The 18,046-nt window shown below is 39.7% G+C and overlaps 2 protein-coding genes and 1 long non-coding RNA gene across 5 annotated transcripts; 1 reads left to right on the top strand and 2 right to left on the bottom strand.

Moving 5' to 3' along the window:
* Positions 1-301: 301 nt before the first annotated feature.
* On the top strand, positions 302-3,377 carry LOC109989953 (uncharacterized). Of its 2 annotated transcripts, XM_029278897.2 has the most exons (5): positions 302-486; positions 642-1,022; positions 2,007-2,147; positions 2,293-2,354; positions 2,465-3,377. In XM_029278897.2, the coding sequence occupies exons 1-5, from the start codon at positions 450-452 to the stop codon at positions 2,522-2,524; spliced, it is 681 nt and encodes a 226-aa protein (XP_029134730.1). In that variant the 5' UTR covers positions 302-449; the 3' UTR covers positions 2,525-3,377. The 2 variants fall into 2 exon arrangements, with proteins under 2 accessions (XP_029134730.1, XP_065813212.1); XM_065957140.1 differs by having other exon boundaries at positions 2,293-3,377.
* A 2,940-nt stretch (positions 3,378-6,317) lies between these two features.
* Positions 6,318-11,621, bottom strand: LOC109989948 (uncharacterized). 2 transcript variants are annotated; one of them, XM_065957247.1, is made up of 5 exons: positions 11,111-11,621; positions 10,584-10,955; positions 6,843-6,986; positions 6,656-6,717; positions 6,318-6,573 (listed from the first exon to the last, which is right to left on the bottom strand). In XM_065957247.1, exons 1-5 carry the CDS (start codon positions 11,145-11,147, stop codon positions 6,451-6,453), a joined length of 738 nt encoding a protein of 245 aa, XP_065813319.1. In that variant the 5' UTR covers positions 11,148-11,621; the 3' UTR covers positions 6,318-6,450. The 2 variants fall into 2 exon arrangements, with proteins under 2 accessions (XP_065813319.1, XP_065813282.1); XM_065957210.1 differs by having other exon boundaries at positions 10,584-10,958.
* A 2,466-nt stretch (positions 11,622-14,087) lies between these two features.
* LOC109975146 (uncharacterized) lies at positions 14,088-15,138 on the bottom strand. The gene is made up of 3 exons (XR_002277092.3): positions 14,924-15,138; positions 14,737-14,798; positions 14,088-14,654 (listed from the first exon to the last, which is right to left on the bottom strand). It is a non-coding gene; the product is annotated as an uncharacterized lncRNA (long non-coding RNA).
* Between the last annotated feature and the right edge of the window lie 2,908 nt (positions 15,139-18,046).

Raw genomic sequence — 18,046 nt, forward strand, 5'->3', positions numbered from 1 at the left:
TTTATGTGCCATGAAACAAACATGCTTTAAATGTATAAGAACACAAAAAGTGTCAACTTTTGTGGTTTTTTGGAGCATTGTCGAAAAAGGTCAAGATGTTGTTTTTCATGGCTGGTAAATCTGTTGAAGATGAGTTGGCAACTTAAGAAGCTCATATGTGTCATTTTCTTGTAACTTGGCTGGTGGGTGGGGGCAGGACTTCCTGCTTCCTGAAGGCTCCACTTTAGATCAGACCTAATGCACTGATGTCAATGGGGGAGGGGGGGAGCTGCATTAGGTCTGATCGTTGAGTTCACACCTTAGCTTTTCTCACGTTCAGTAGAGTTATGTTCAGTCTATAGTTCTCAATGGCTAATCACAGCGTCTGCTTCCTTTAATGGAAACATCTACATGGGTGTGATGTCAGTGAGACCTGTGTCTCTGTCTTCACATCTCAGACCTCGTCACTCATGGAGGGCCGTCACGTTGTTCTGCTCCTGGTCTCAGGTAATTCTTTTGATTAATAGTTTGGATGATTTAATACAAGGATGTTTTTACATTAAAAGAAGAAGAATACTAACGTTCTAGTGCCCTTGTCATTTTGTCTTCCTGTATAGCTGTGCACATTTTAAACTGCTGTTATGATCTTGTTTGAATTCCAGCAGTGGTTTCCTTGAGTCCTGACTGTGTTTGTGGATCAGAGTTGAAGGTGACGGTCAGACCAGGAGACAACATCATTCTCTACTGTGACTGTAAAACATCAACTGGAGTTTACATCATGTGGTACAGGAACTGTTTTCACGAGGACGAGCCTTCACCTGATCTCAAAGTAAAGAATATACTGACACAGAGTCTTCATCCCAATTTCCATTTATTGAAGAACCAGTCCTCTGACTCCTACGACCTGCTGATCCTGAACATCACTGAGTCAGATGAAGGTCTTTACTACTGTGGAACTAAACAAACAAAAGTGGAGGAAAAGGAACGCATACTTTCTAGAGATATTTACAGCTACGGCAACATCACAAGAAGAATCATATTCAGTAAGTATGCTCTGTCTTTGTGTGACTGTGATTTCAGTGGATTAAATCATTTGAATAAAAAAGAAATCATGTACAACTATTTTACTCAAAAGACCAACAACCAACATTTGTATTGTAGTGTGTCGTGAGTTTATGAAGATAAAGATTGTAAAGATTGCACAAAGTAGTTATTGCGACACATCACATCATTTACAGGAAAAATATTATTTATTAAAAAAGATTTCTAAAATAATTTGCAGAGTAGAAAATGTCTATCCACAGGCAACACTCTCTAAAGAACACAAGGGGAGGCTCTCAGCGTACTGAAACACCCATGTAAGATCATAACATCATCTGCTGATATCATCAGCACACTTATACTGTGTTTTTTTTAAAGGTCCTCAATGGAGTTTTGGTAGAGAAATGTGAATGTTGGAGAAATGTACAGATTCTGTGGTATGTGTTCATTACTCTATATGCTTCTATAGAAGTACAATGTGACAGAGCAAAGCAGAGAGATGATCACCAATGACCAAAGTGACTACAACAACAGTAAAGACAGGAAATGTGGAAAGCCTAAATAAGTGGGCGGGCAACAGGAGGTACCTGAGAAATTAGTTTAAAAAGACATTTAATGCAGATATGTTGAGATAAGAAGAACAAATATGTTTAAATATCTGAATACTTTTCACATTGCGAATTAAGTCAAAGGTTTCCATGCAGTGGCTCATTTTTCTTCTGCTAATTAAAACGTGCAGTAGATCTGATCAAACTCGTAGCTCTCTCCTTCATCACTCGTATGACTATCATTACAAGCTCCAATGTTTTGTCAGTGGTTATAATGCCACTGATGGGACTCCAAAGCCCCCTGCAGTAACAGACGGGTGATGTCACTCTGGCTTAGTCCATTCATTCTTACAGGCTGTGGTTGCACACCAGAGAAAAATTAGATACATTGAAAACCAACATTTCAAACATCTAATCCACATTCTATATTTGACCTAGCCTCCAGTGACTCCGGTGACTCCATCGGTCCACCCCATGTTGAGCCTGGTGTATCTTGGATGATGGTGTTTAGTCCAGCCATCACGGTCCTCTCCACCTTCCTGTGCCTGACTTTTGTTTATCTCTGCAGTCAGAATGCAGGTAAATACACAACAATCACTTTTTACCTGTTAAGTATAGACATTATGAATCGACTAAAATACAAATGAATCATATTTATTGTGATGGATCATTGAATGAATGAAGTCATTGTCTAACAAGAAACCTTTTATTTATGATTCTACAGATGAAAAAGATCAAATGACTGAGAGAAGACCTGACATGGGAGAGGAAAGTACAGTGAATCAGGTAAGGACTTTCTTTGGTATTTTCATGGTCTCAGAACCATTAGACATCTTTGCAGCAGTAGAGACTCTGTACTAATGACACTCATGTTACTGTGTCTGATTACCTTTCAGGATGAAGACGCATGTTTCACCAGAGTTGTGTTCTTGTGTGTCGATGGACGGAACGAATAGATTGGCTTTGTATGAGCGGACATCACACAAGCTCCACTTCAAACTTCTCACAAAGTCTTTAGCGTCCGAGTTTAAAGACCTGTTATATTTGTACACAGTGATGATGCGTTTTGGGGGCGGAGTCAAAATGGTGTCAGAAAGTCAGCTAGTGGTGTTGAATTAACTGTTTGTTTGTTTGTTTTCTGGCTTCTTGCCTTCACTTGATAAGACGGTGTATAGAGTAGTAAACAGGAAAGAGAGAGGGGGGAATGACATGTGGTAATGGAACCACAGGCCGGACCTGAACCACCCGCCCAGAGGACCAGAGCTTCCAAACATTCGGGCAACCCAACCAGCAGGTCAGCTGTGGTCATGAATTAACAATTGGGTCTTCGGCAGATGTTCAGCAGAAGCAGCTTTTGAGGACCCTTGTTTACTATCACAATGACGTTAATCATCCTACTACGACGCTCGATGGCCGATTAGGATCCAATTTGTCAATGTCTTCAGAGACATAAACATCAACAAAAGAGATATTTTCAACAAGTAAACAAGTAAACAAGTATCGTTATTATAGCAAAGATTACTTTGACACGACTAAAAGTGACAGCAAGAGACCACTGCCAGGCTTAGAACTGTGCAACCCAATACATGGCCTTCCTGGGCACCCACAGTGCTGCACTTTCAGGAGGAAGACTCAGATTTCATTTTAACTAGTTCACCACAATGAATTAATTTTTTTAACATTAATCCCGTTTTAGTTTGCATACTGTTTCCAATTTATTTATCATGTGTAACTATGTTGTAACCATTACTAATGTACATGTATTCTTCCTTTATGTTCACCATCTATTTGTAATAAAGATTCACATTAAGCCAAGAACTTTGTTGGTTTGTTTCTGTTGAAAGGTCGAGCAGATCTAAGAAAGGCCGAACCCCCAAGGGACCCACACAGAAAAAAAGTGATAGGCTAAGATTGATGTCAAAAATCAACAAAAATTAATTCCAATTTATTCAGTGAGAACCTTAAGTCGAGGTGTGGCTGACTAAGGCAGCCTGATGTTTTTCAGTGAGGAAACATGAATTTTTTACACAGTTTGGGTAAAATATGGTAAAATCTTCTGGAGGTTCAAAAGATTTGCAAATGTAGAAATACACCGCAAGAAAAGGTGGTCATTGTTGCTTTAAGTTAGGATGAACCCTGTTTGTGCAAGCCTCCATGGGTCCTTCCCATGCAATCTTTCCCCAGAAATATCTTAAATTGACTTGAGCTTGCATAGCACTTTTCTATTCTTCAGTCTACTCAAAGCACTTTTACACCGCAGACGAAGTAGCTGGAGCAACTTTGGCTTGAGTGTCTTGCTTAAGGACATATCAGACATGTTGCCCCAAGCTTTACTCTTTTTCCCCACCGTAGGGGCGGCCATAAATATTGAATCACACCATCAAATGCCAACATTTATATAGAGGAGAGGAAATATGCCTGAGCTGTGTATAAGGATACACATGTTCAGTTCAGGCTGCGTAGGTTTTATGTGCCATGAAACAAACATGTTTTAAATGTATAAGAACACAAAAATCCTACAAGTGGTTTTTCAGGCATTGTCTGAGAAGGCTAAAATGTTGTTTTTTATGGTCGGAAAATCTGTTGAAGATGAGTTGGCAACTTAAGAAGCTCATGTGTGTCATTTTTTGGACAGCGACATATACTGCAGTCACAGTTTAAGTGTTGTTTGAACTCTTTCAACTTTCTTTCAGCCTCCACTATGTACTGATATGATCTTACGATGGGGGATTTCTCACAAACAGCGACCCATAAATCTATTCTTCTTTCATAATTTGAAGTAGCTGCACTGAGGGTGAATGTGATAGACACTTACACCTTGCACACAACCATGATATCACCTTCACCCACACTCTTACTTTTTTCAGTTCCCCAACAAAATTGGAGTCATTCAACCAGACAGTTAAAACAGTTTGTTTTAGTGTAAAATTAAACAATAACTTCTGTTACTGTGCTAATCATTATTTCTCTGTCTTTCAGTAACATGACTAGTGGGTGGGGGCAGGACTTCCTGCTTCCTGAAGGCTCCTCTTTAGACCAGACCAAATGCTCTGATGTCATGGGGGAATCGGGGGGGCTGCATTAGGTCGGTTCACTGAGTTCACACCTTAGCTTTTCTCATGTTCAGTAGAGTTATGTTCAGTTATAGTTTCACTTTTAAAGCTAAGAAATTTGGGGTTTGTACATTTTGTATTCATCTTTGAGTAAAATAAAAACTCCTGTTGTCTCTTGCCTAGCTTCTTGGTCCTTAACAGTCACATTAAATCAGTATAACTTTACATTTATCTTATAGAGAAACAAGCTGCTTGATCCTTTATAAACATGTTTGATCATAGCACTCTGCACTTTATTTGGCACTCTGCGATTGATTGAACTTGGTATTGAAATCCTAACATGTAATCATGTTATGTTTTAATGATGTATTTTAATTTGTTTTTTTTTATGGTTTTTGTTTTCATGTGCACTCCTGTATTATGATTTTGATGCCCTTTGTCACTAACATTGTGTTTTTATGCCGAAGCAACATTACAAAAAAAGGCAACACGTCTTCTGATTGAATTGTTGCCCTGACGATTACCTGAAAGACCAAAATGTCTCGTGGTTACTCCCATGAAAAAAGAAATTAAAAAAAATGTTCCACCAGGAGTTTACCTTTCAGGATGAAGACGCATGCTTCACCAGAGTTGTGTTCTTGGTTGCAGATGGACGGAACAAATAGATTGGCTTTGTATGAGCGGACATCACACAAGCTCCACTTCAAACTTCTCACAAAGTCTTTAGCGTCCGAGTTTAAAGACCTGTTATATTTGTACACAGTGATGATGCGTTTTGTGGGCGGAGTCAAAATGGTGGCAGAAAGTCAGCTAGTGGTGTTGAATTAACTGTTTGTTTGTTTGTTTTCTGGCTTCTTGCCTTCACTTGATAAGACGGTGTATAGAGTAGTAAACAGGAAAGAGAGAGGGGGGAATGACGTGGTAATGGAACCCAGACCCGTCCACCCAGAGGACCAGAGCTTTCTCACATTCGGGGCAACCCAACCACCAGGCCAACTGTGCTCATGAATTAACAATTAGTTCTTCGGCAGATGTTCAGCAGAAGCAGCTTTTGAAGACCCTTGTTTACTATCACAATGACGTTAATCATCCTACTACGACGCTCGATGGCCGATTATGATACAATTTGTCAATGTCTTCAGACACATTCACGTTGTTATGGAAGAGTTTGTGGAGTCACAGAGTACATTTAAAGACATGAATATTATTTTCACCATCTATTTGTAATAAATATTCAAATTAATCAAAGTACGTTGTTGGTGTATCTCTGTTAAAAGGTCAAGCAGATCTAAGAAAGGTTGAGCCCAACAGGAGCCACAAAAAAGTGATAAGATTGATGACAAAATTCAACAGAAATTCTAATTGATTCTATGAGAACCTTTATTCAAGGTTGTCATTTTTTACACAGTTTGGGTAAAATGTGGTCAAATCTAAGTTGGGCAACCTCAGAGCAGAAAGAGCCTTGCCTTCCACATGATACTGAGGCTCCTGTTTGTTAAATGAATAAATTGTTAAATTGCCAATGTGTCTTGTTTCTTCAGATTTTAATCATCCAATCCAATAAACGAATAAGCTGTTTTTTCATGTTTTTTCAAGTTTTTGAATTTTCATACTCAGCTCTGCTACTCATCCCACAGTGCATGTTCCTTACAAATGTGGCACCATTTAAAAGGGAAATAAACAGTCTTTCCAAAGTTACAAGATTTATTGCCAAGAAGCATTGTTCCAACAAAGAAATAAATCTACCAAACACAAATGTCCTTACTTTTTGTTCGATGTTTATGTCAACATTACAAAATTATTTTTTTGTTCCTCTGGTCTTAGGCCTGTTACATCCTAGATGTATTAAGAGCAGAATAGGTGCAGAAGTCAGAAGTCTGCGGTTCCTTCTTCTTCTTTGGTCTCTTTGATTTCTGACGGATTTCCACAGCAGCATAGCACACATCGTCATCCTAAGATTGAATATTTGTCATTTAGAAGCCCAACCTTGAACATATTTAATGCTTTGATACATTACACTTTAATGATAGATACCTGGCTCTGTCTTGGATGACCTCTAGTGTCAGGTCTTTGCTGATCAACAGGATGTTCTTCAGCTGCAGGAATAAATATAACATCAGTACAGCACAATGAAACTCACACAGTGGAAGAGACTTAAAGGTGTCTTTGTGATTAAAAACAAACATGTGGATACATATTCTAGAAAAAGTGAGGTAGTTACCCTTCTTACAGCAGTGATAGACCACAAGTGAGGAGAGGAGAGAGGAGACAATAGATACAACTGGACACAGACAGAAGATCAGAATCCAGCACTCATTACAGTCCTGAAGCATCTTGGGGGGAGGAGTCTCATTCGGTTCTGCATCTAAATGAAAGTTGTGTTGATTACGTTCCTTTAACTCTGATCTACAGAAAAATTCCTAAAAAGTTGGGACATGTAGAATCTAAAAAACATTGAATCCCCATATTTCAATGAAAATTGCTCAAAGGCAACGTAAATTGTTGAAACTGTGATATTTTATTGTTTTTGGAAAATGAAATGCCCAGTTTGAATTTGATGCCAACAACATGATTCAAAAAAGTTAGGATGGTGTCAAGGAAAATTATGGGGACACGTCGGACAAAAGCACCAAATTTTTTCCACATAGTCTCCATCACAATAGCTTTCAATTTTCACTTTGCACTTCATCAAGTTGGCGGTTCTAATATGGCGGCCATGTAAAGTCTATAAGTGCCAATATGTCTTCCAAGCCACTTCGAAAGTCAATCTTGGTGTCAATATATAAATTTTCTGGGTAGAGGAATGCATTAAAATATGTGGAAAAATGTGGTGCTCTTGTCCGATGTGTCTCCAGTCTTCCCAAATCTGGTTCTAAGCTGCCTGACTAAAAGACTGAAAAATGGTAAAAAAAAAAAAAAAAAAAAGAACGAGGTTAACTGGCAACAAGTTTCCAGCTTGTCTCCTCCCGCCTCAACCAAAGCCAGCAAGAGGCTCTTTCTGCTGCCTCCCCCAACCTGCCAAGCAGCTGCCTTCCTCTCCCTTCCTTCCACACAGACCCCTGGAAGCCACTTACAGTATATAAGCCGAGTCCTGATAGGCTCAGGTGTAACCAGTTGAACTAATGGCCTTCCTGACTCCGCCTCCTGTCTACCAAGCCAGGAATCCAAACAAACGCAGACAGGGCAGGACCTTTCCATTAAGGCCCGTGTCACGGTCTCGCCATGCAAGAAGGCGTCAACCATCCATAACTCAAGTAGTGTAGTCAATCAATCAATTTTTATTTGTATAGCGTCAACTCATAACAAGTGTTATCTCGAGACACTTTGCTAAAAGCAGGTAAAAAACCTTACTCATTGTTATGGTTGTTCTGGCAGGCCGTCAACCAACGATCTCGAGGAGCCTAACCCCCAATTCACACATACTCGGTGTGTGCCACTGTCCGTTAGTCAGTCAATACGATCGCAAGTCCGTAGATTGTGTTTTATTTTGAAATTGAATGGATGCTCTGTGCGTTTCCTTGTCTGACTTCCTGTCCGAAATGTCATATTCTGTCCAACTTGATGCGTGCCTGCAGCGTACTCCGGCGACATAAAAACTCATTGCGTATTTGAAAGGGAGCAGAGGGTAGTGCCGTTGGTGGCACGTGCCGGAGACGGACCGCAGCGTGCCCTGTGTGAACACAACGATAGACTAGTGTGGCAGCTAAGTAACGTAGTGCGCGGCGCTGACGGACCGCGGCGCACACGGAGTATGTGTGAATTGGAGGGTAAGAGAGCTCAAGAGCTCCCATGAAAGTAGGTGGTTAGTGACTGAGATTTACAGATAGATACATGCAGTAATATGATGTACTGTATATGCACAGTGAGAGAGAGAGAGAGAGAGAGAGAGAGAGAGAGAGAGAGAGAGAGAGAGAGAGAGAGAGAGAGAGAGAGAGAGAGAGAGAGAGAGAGAGAGGAGCTGATCTACAGCAGAATACACAAGTTTATTCTTAAAAATACAGACTGTGTCTGCCTCCCGGACTCCGGCTGGAAGATGATTCCAGAGGAGAGGAGCCTGATAACTGAAGACTTTACCTCCCATAGTACATTTAGAGACTGTAGGTACCACTAGCAGGCCCGCATTCTGGGACCGTAGTGTTCTCGAGGGGCAGTACGGCACTAGTAGCTCCTTAAGATAAGATGGTGCCTGGTCATTTAGAGCTTTGTAAGTGAGAAGAAGGATCTTGAACTCTATTCTAGATTGTATAGGGAGCCAGTGCAGAGAAGCCAACACAGGAGTAATGTGGTCCCTTTTCCTAGTTCTAGTCAGTACACGAGCTGCAGCGTTCTGGACTAGTTGAAGAGTCTTTAGAGACTTACCAGAGCACCCTGACAAAAGAGAATTACAATAATCCAACCTGGAGGTAACAAATGCATGAACTAGTTTTTCTGCATTATTTTGAGACAGGATCTGCCTGATCTTAGATAAGTCCAAGGCAGAGAACCTGAAAGGGTATGTTCTTTGGCTGCTAGGTCCGTCCGAGCCGACTCTAGTTTTGCTAAGAGTCATCGAGCGAGAGAAGAGGGCCGTGGTAGGGTAGACCGAAAATATCAGAAAATAGTTTATTATTATTAAATAAATAATTACTATAAGTGTGATTGATCTAATTATAAACACACTAGTGTACAGATTGAACTACTGTTGATGTAGCACGTAGCAGCCACGTTCAATTTGTATGCTCCCTAAATCTGGAACAAACTCCCAGAAAACTGCAGGTCTGCTGAAACTCTCAGCTCTTTTAAATCGAGGTTGAAGACACACCTGTTTACAGCTGCCTTTCAATAAACAATTTGAATGAGATTTGAAATCTTGACTCTGCACTGTAACTTTTAACTCTTTTTATATTTTTACTTTATTTATTTCAATTAATTTCATTTGAATTATTTTTATTTGAACATATTTTCAGATTTAATAATTTCAGTCATTTTTAAATTTCCTATTTTAATGTTTCTCTTCTTTCCTCTGTCATGATGCTTTTGATGTTTTGTGTGAAGCACTTTGAATTGTTGTTGAAATGTGCTCTATAAATAAACTTGCCTTGCCCTGTAAGAAAGAGTCTCAGTGCTAAACTGGCATTTCCTGCAGTCCTGACTTGTCACCCATTAAAAGTGTTTTTGAGCATTATGAAAGGTGTAAAAGGAGTCCTTGAACTGTTGAACATTTTAAATCCTACATTAAGCAAGAATGGTAAAACATTACCCTCTTAAAGTTACAGAAACTGGTCTCCTGTGTTGTTTAAAGAAAAGTGTGATAACAACAGAGCGGTACACATGACCCTGTCCCAACTTTTGAAAAGTGTTGCTGGCATTAAATTCAAATAGGTGTATCATTGTCTGTAAACATTTTCTGTTTTCTTGTGAATATTTTTTTTTTTTTAAATCAGGGTTTCAATATTTTTAAATTCATCACAATGAGTTTTGTTTACTTTTTGACAACTTTTTGACCAAAAAAACAACATCTTGAGAAAGTCAATGTTCTTAATTATTCTTTTTTTAGTATTTAACTTTGCAGACAAGTTGAGTCTTTCTGAATGTATGTATATATGTGTGTGTGTGTGTGTGTGTGTGTGTGTGTGTGTGTGTGTGTGTTCACACCTCTTCTTTTTTCACTTCTCAAATACCTCCTGATCGTCCATTTATTTCAGTTATATTAATTACATTTCAGTTAATAGTATTTCTGCCACTTGTCTTTCGAGTTAGTTGTAGTCATATTGGTCATTGATGATCTGGTGATCATCATCCTGTACAACACTTTCTTTGCAAATTAATCATTCATTTTACAAAAGTATGAATGTGTTGTCTGATGATCTTAGCGGATGATGTTTATGGTCTGACATCATTAATTCAGTGAATGATTTATTTGTAATATTCAAATTATTGAATCCACTGAAATCACAGTCACACAAAGACAGAGCGTACTTACTGAATATGATTCTTCTTGTGATGTTGCTGTAGCTGTAGTAAATATATCTAGAAGTTATGTTTTCCTTATCCTTCAGTCTTGGTTCTTCAGTTCCACAGTAGTAAAGACCTTCATCTGACTCAGTGATGTTCAGGATCAGCAGGTCGTAGGAGTCAGAGGACTGGTTCTTCAATAAATGGAAATTGGGATGTTTCAGTATATTCATTGCTCTAAGAACAAGTGAAGGCTGGTTCTCGTGAGAACAGTTCCAGTACCACACGATGTAAACTCCAGTTGATGTTTTGCAGTCACAGTAGAGAATGATGTTGTCTCCTGGTCTGACCGTCACCTTCAACTCTGATCCACAAACACAGTCAGGACTCAAGGAAACCACTGCTGGAATTCAAACAAGATCATAACAGCAGTTTAAAATGTGCACAGCTATACAGGAAGACAAAATGACAAGGGCACTAGAACGTTAGTATTCTTCTTTTAATGTAAAAACATCCTTGTATTAAATCATCCAAACTGTTAATCAAAAGAATTACCTGAGACCAGGAGCAGAACAACGTGACGGCCCTCCATGAGTGACGAGGTCTGAGATGTGAAGACAGAGACACAGGTCTCACTGACATCACACCCATGTAGATGTTTCCATTAAAGGAAGCAGACGCTGTGATTGGTCAGTGAGGTGGAACATTTTTTTGATTTTTTTTGCAGATTCCACCCAATGTGACATTTTAGACTTTGATGTTTTATTCTCTCATTGTGTCTTTCCCTAACATCCTCTATTAACTTTAAATGCTTTTATTTATTTTCATTTAACTGCTATTATCTGTTTTTAAAATTTCTGTCTCTTTTAGTTTCTTACTTCACCTTCCATTTGTGGTCATTCTTTGGGTCTCAGCGCATGTTGTTGGGTTCTTGTGTTACTTGGGTTCAAATGATGTTCAGGTTAATCATGTTGCTTGAGTATCTTTGTTGTTGTCCTTTTCCTAATCTGTAAACGATTAGTCAGCATGTTTTTTTAAAGTATGTTTTGTTGGAATAACACATATGATAATGAATCATCACATCTTCCTCTGCTACACATTTCACTTGGGAGATTTTGCAACAAACTTCTGGCTGCCAAAACTCTGCAGCATTGTTTATCAGTCAGCTGCAGCACATTGACCGAAGCTCGTGCTCACGTTAACTAGCAGTCATGAACGGAAGCTGGGCTCCACCTAGCACGGATTACAAGACTCCATGGACGGTCAGAAGCCCTTCAGAATAGCAACTTCTAAGGAGACAAGTGTTGTTTAAGATGACGTTACATTAGCAGATGTGTTTTCTTGATTAAAGTGCGACCATGTCTGGTTTTGAATGTTGGTTTAGGCAGGAACCTGTTCTCCCCTCTTTCCAGTACTGCGTACTGCCACTACATGTTTTAAATTTAGACATGAGAATGCAGACGAAAACCCCACTGAACATGTGCTACACTCTGCTTCATATGTGCAACCAGAGCTGACCTTATTTGATCTCCTCCAACACTGATCCACAAATCCCATCACGGTTGCAGGAAAAAACTCCTGGAATACAAATGCAGAAAAACAAGTCAAAAATAGGGAATGATTTCATAGGACAGCAGATAAAACGTAATCTAACAAAAAAATTACCCAAGATGACAGCAAGCAAAAAGCACAGCCTGTCCATGTGTTGACGACAACCAGGAGGTGAGAGGTAGTGAAACAGTAACTTTATGACCTGTGCACACATTTCCCTTCAAAGAAATGTGACCTGTGATTGGCTCATTGAATGGAACATTTTCCTCTGTGGTTGTTTTGTGACAGATGTATGATGCAACAACAACGAATTAAATCAACGGAAACCAACCAACAAAACCTGAATGAGGGCAGCAGGCATTATCGTCTATTATGAAATGAAATGATGTTCTTTTTGGCTATAAACTGTCATATCATTGACACTCTTTTGTCATCAATTTCCTATTAGAGGATGCAAAACATATTCTCTACTATAAGCTAGTGGTTTTTTGTGTGCGCAAAAATCCCCTGAAAAACAAAAAGTACATTTATTAATGTCAAAATAGCATTAAGAAAATTCTGATTTTACTGCCTTATTTTAGAGGATTTGGCCCTCGTTTTTTGAGGTCTGCTCAGCAACAACCATAGACTGTATAAAACATGGACGTAAAGGCAGGGTTGGTCATTTTATCCAGATACACTTTTTAAGATTTTGGTTGAAATTGTCTTTCGGTCCTGACAAAGGAACAAAGAAAATCCGTCACCTGTAGCAGTTGTAAGCCTGTAAAAAAAAGTACCCATCTGATGAACCAATCACGTCTCACTGTCTCCCTGTCTCCCTGCTCGTTCTATACTCTTTGTGTGCACTAGCCCACACTCAAAGCGTGTCACCGATGATGGAGTTTATACTGTGAGTTTGTTGTTGGCCGTTGTTGTGAGTAGTAAAATAGTCAGGTTTTTTAAAAATAGATATTTTGATAAAGTTTAGTGTTTACTTACCTCTAAATGTAGTTTCTTCACAATGCAAGCGATGAGCTGAGGTCCGCTTCTGGAGCAACGGCGCTCGTGCATGTAAGTGAGGGGCGTGGCTTTTGAGGGAGCACAGAGGAGGGGGGGTGGGTGTAGACGGATGCTACTTTCAAAATCAGGCTAGTTTTCGAAAATGACCAACCCTGCCTTTAAGCTCTGTTCAGACTGCTACATTTACGCCCCTGTGACGTTGCTTTCAATCTGAATGTTGCGGAGGTGCAATGGGGGGGGCGAAGTGATCCACCCTCTGTACCATCTTTGGAGGGAGTAACAGAGGCGTTACATAGCTGAGACGGGATCAGCGGAGCCAGCGGGGAGGCACGGCGCTGTGTGTGTGTGTGTGTGTGTGTGTGTGTGTGTGTGTGTGTGCATGTCTGACTGTGTGTGTATGTGAAGCTCCTGTTGTGCTGTGCTTCTGCAACGCCAAAAAGAAAAGTGAATTCACAGACTGGCACTCCAATATCACGCTGTCACAAAATCAATATGAATGCACAAAGACGTGATGAAGGTTGAGCTTAGTTACGGCTCTTTAATGAAAAAGCTTTAGTACTTTATACTTACTGATCGTTCTCAGAGACAGTGTCAGACTCGCACTCTTTTTTTGCACCCTTGGCTGGTTATGCTTTGTGCGCATGTGCTTGGGTCTTTCTTCAGTCACTATCTGTCTTGCCACCATAAAGTGTGAACCTTGACAACGAAGCTGTGAACTAACCTGCAGCTTCAGTGTGCCTGTGTGATGAGCTGTGCCGTCGTATGAGGGGCTTTTTTGTCAGTGTGGGTTTCCTGTGAGCCGGACTGATGCCAGGGTGCTACATCATGTGTTATAAGTTGACTTTGTTGTTTACTCTTTGTTTTCATGGGATGTCTTGCAAACATTGGGTCAGGGTCTTGAAGAAGCTATAAGAAAATGTTACAGTATCTGTCTTGTGTTGCGAGCTTTTGTATGTATTCCCTTTACACAAAAAAGAGGATAAAGGTTTTAGTATCTTTAACAGAATCAGCTCCAACATAATTGATACTTGTATTGCATCAGACTGCACAGGCAAAGCAGCATGGTTGATGGTTAGCTTGAGATAAAAACAGGAAATTGCCAGAGAACAGTCTAGATTCAGACCAGCAGCCATTACAAACTTTATGAAATTGATCTCAATTAAGAATATAAAGATTCTGAAGATGAAGTGTAATCAACCACGACAAACACTTATGAGATTGTTCTTCATTTCTGATTTTTACGGCTCCTTTAATTTTCAAAAGTCATCTCAGTGGCGCAAGGAAATAAGACCACATGACGCATATTTTCCGTGATGAATGTTGTGGTTAATACAGCCAGCAATGTTTGAACTATGCAATGACAGAATGGTCTATATATATCAACATTATAAAATTCATTTTTTTTATTCCTCTGGTCTTAGGCCTGTTACATCCTAGATGTATTAAGAGCAGAATAGGTGCAGAAGTCAGAAGTCTGCGGTTCCTTCTTCTTCTTTGGTCTCTTTGATTTCTGACGGATTTCCACAGCAGCATAGCACACATCGTCATCCTAAGATTGGATATTTGTCATTTAGAAGCCCAACCTTGAACATATTTAATGCTTTGATACATTACACTTTAATGATAGATACCTGGCTCTGTCTTGGATGACCTCTAGTGTCAGGTCTTTGCTGATCAACAGGATGTTCTTCAGCTGCAGGAATAAATATAACATCAGTACAGCATAATGAAACTCACACAGTGGAAGAGACATTAAGGTGTCTTTGTGATTAAAAACAAACATGTGGATACATATTCTAGAAAAAGTGAGGTAGTTACCCTTCTTACAGCAGTGATAGACCACAAGTGAGGAGAGGAGAGAGGAGACAATAGATACAACTGGACACAGACAGATGATCAGAATCCAGCACTCATTACAGTCCTGAGGCATCTTGGGGCAAGAGGTCGCATTCGGTTCTGCATCTAAATGAGTTGTGTAAAAAGTTGTGTTGATTACATTCATTTAACTCAGATCTACAAACACAATTCCTAAAAAGTTGGGACATGTGTAGAAACTTAAAAAAACATTGAAACCCCATATTTGAATGAAAATAGCACAAAGACAACGTGAATTGTTGAAACTGTGATATTTTATTGTTTTTGGAAAAGTATATGCCCAATTTGATGCTAACGACTTGTTTCAAAAAAGTTGAGAAGGTGGAAAGAAAAGGCTGGAAAATGATTAACAAAAAAACATCCAAGGTTAACTATCAACAAGTTTCCAGCTCGTCTCCTCCTGCCTGAAACAAAGCCAGCAAGAGGCTCTTTCTGCTGCCTCCCCAACACACATACACACGCTAACACATATAGATCTGTACACTCGTAGTCGTTCAAACACCTCAGAGACACAGATCGTGCTGAGACCAACCTTAACTCAGTCCTGCCTGTGTAGACAATAGACCACGCCAGAAGACTACTCTGTTAAGTGTCCGCCATCTTACAGGATGCCGCCATCTTTCCCTCTCTCTCTCTCTTTCTCTTGTCCACACACACACACACACACACACACACACACACACACACACACACACAAACACACAAGTGTGTTGTTGATTGAGTTGTATTGATTTTGGATTGATGTGGCTTTAATTAAATAAACTCTGTTACAATTTAAGAAAGCAGTTGTTTGTGATTACTTGTGTATAATCATTGTAATACAGCAGGGTGCAAGGGCTTTGTTCACAGATTTCAAGCCTTCAATTTATGAAATACAGGTTGTGAATTATTAATAATATTAGTAGTTAATTAATTAATTCATGACAGAATTTGTGATTATTTTGTTATTTTCCCCTGATTTTAGGGTGGTGCCCCATTCTGATCAACTCAGTTTAATAATATTGTTAATTTATAGTAATTATTCATTAAGAAAACATATTAATATTAATTTGATCTGATTAATTTTGATCTGAGATTATTCTCCATATTTCATTTTAGGATTGACTGGTGTAGGAAAGAGTGCACCGTTCATTCCTTAAAACTGACTGGTGCACTCCTGCATGTGTAACAGAGTTAGAATCTACCTCTATGTTGAATTTTTACAAAACAGATAAGGCTGTCGCTACATGGTGGTTTAATAGAGCAACTGTGAGCTGTATTGGTCGGGCCACTAGCTGTTCACACGTAGCTCAGCAATGGAAAACTCTCCCCAGCTGAAGATGTGAGTCCTTTGAATTTGCATGAAACAGTACTGATTACTGTGTTCTATTGATTTAAACACCAGAATAAAAAAGTGAACCAGAGTGAGAGCAACTCCTGTGTAGTTGTGGCTTCCTTCAACAAGACATGCAGAGAGACACAACCAGTCACCCATGTCTAATAACGTGTTTAGAAGTAGCTGTGGTGGCTGCAGAGCAGTTGAATATCCACCTGAGGTTTTGCTTGACTTTAGACACCACACACTTCAAAGGGGGTTGAGCAGACTTGTTTTCTTCAGCAGAGTGTGTGAAGTTGCATGAGGGTCTGTTCGTTACTTTCGGTTAACTGTGAATCTATCTGATCGTTCTTGGAATCGTGCGGTGGAGTGTATGCGGTCAGATGGATAACTTGAGATAAAAACAAGAAATTGCCTGAAAACAGCTCACGTGAAACAACACTCACTACTATAATGAAAAGTTATGGATCCATTTCAATGAAGAAATATGAATATAAAGCTTTTACTATTTAAGTGCCAGAAACATTTAAATTATAGACTGTCAAATAAATGACTGGCAGAAAAGTTCAATCTTTCTTTGTATAGCGCCAATTCATAACAAGTGTTATCTCCAGACACTTTACAAAAAGCTGGTAAAAGACATTACTCATTGCTATATTACAAACTAAGTCCCAATGTTAATCCATCATTAGTGTAGCACCTTAGCAACATTTTAGCAAAAGTTACAGCGGCAAGAAAGCTTTCTTTTAATAGGCAGAAATCTTGAGCAAGTCCAGGCTCATGAAGAACAGCCATCCACCGAAACTGTGCCATGCTTGAAAATGGTAGTGGGCGATGGGATAAGATGCAGGAAGAAGGTTAGGGAACAAGGCGGTGTTGGTCATTCAGGCAGGCCGTCCACCAAACGATCCAGAGGAACCTAAGAGAGCAGTTAAGAATGGTGGGAAGGAAAAATGTGAGGATTCATTTCCCCTCTTTGGTTGTTGTATGTACAGAGTTTATAATACACAAGGGAAGACATGTTGGGCTCAGAGTCCAGACAGAAAAAGGGACCACTCTGATACTCAAGGGTTCAAGGTCAAACTTATCTATTTGAAGGTTTTACTATACTTTTGTCAGTAATGTTATGAGTGTGTGTGTGTGCGTGCGTGCGTGTGTGGATGAATGAGTATATGTCTACAACACATTACAATACAAACAAATGCTGACGGCAGACTGGTGGCCAGGGAAGAGTTGAGAGGACTGAGCAGGTCTGCTTTATAGCATCCTGAAACCAGCATGCTCAGGTGTGCTGCATTACAGAGTCGTCTCAGACTCCACCCACATCTACCTGCAACAAGGAGAACACAGCAAGCAAAAGAGAGAACAAACAGGTAGAGAGGCCAACACTGAGGCCGTCAACATTTCTATACTAAGGATCTCAAAAGAAAACCCATTTCTAACCTTCTGTCAGCCATCTTGATTCTGAGAAATTTCTGGTGCACTTACAACTGCTGGCCAGTGGGTGGCAGTGTATGGATTGACTTACCAACGTCTGCTGAAGTGGCTGATGTGAAACCAATCTATCAAACTCTATGAACTTAGTGGATAAAGGCTTCTGAATAGCTGTCCACTGCAGTGAGCACGATGTGTGGAAGGGTTATGTGCATGACTGCATGAATCCTGGTTCAATAAAAAAAGTTTGTGTTGTGGCTAGAAAACAACAACAAATGATGAGTTCCCAATGAGATGAGAAATTCAGAGGTTTTCAA

Source organism: Labrus bergylta, chromosome 1, assembly GCF_963930695.1.
Source record: "Labrus bergylta chromosome 1, fLabBer1.1, whole genome shotgun sequence".
Lineage (NCBI taxonomy): Eukaryota > Metazoa > Chordata > Actinopteri > Labriformes > Labridae > Labrus > Labrus bergylta.

Excerpts from the sequence above, each read along its gene's own strand:
- LOC109989948 (XM_065957210.1), bottom strand. The coding sequence starts at position 11,147 with ATGGAGGGCCGTCACGTTGTTCTGCTCCTGGTCTCAG. Across the intron at positions 6,718-6,842 it reads CTATCACTGCTGTAAGAAGG|CTGAAGAACATCCTGTTGAT; the intron begins GTAACTACCTCA and ends TTATTCCTGCAG. Across the intron at positions 6,574-6,655 it reads GTCATCCAAGACAGAGCCAG|GATGACGATGTGTGCTATGC; the intron begins GTATCTATCATT and ends ATTCAATCTTAG.
- LOC109989953 (XM_065957140.1), top strand. The coding sequence starts at position 450 with ATGGAGGGCCGTCACGTTGTTCTGCTCCTGGTCTCAG. Across the intron at positions 1,023-2,006 it reads CACAAGAAGAATCATATTCA|CCTCCAGTGACTCCGGTGAC; the intron begins GTAAGTATGCTC and ends TATTTGACCTAG. Across the intron at positions 2,148-2,292 it reads TCTCTGCAGTCAGAATGCAG|ATGAAAAAGATCAAATGACT; the intron begins GTAAATACACAA and ends ATGATTCTACAG.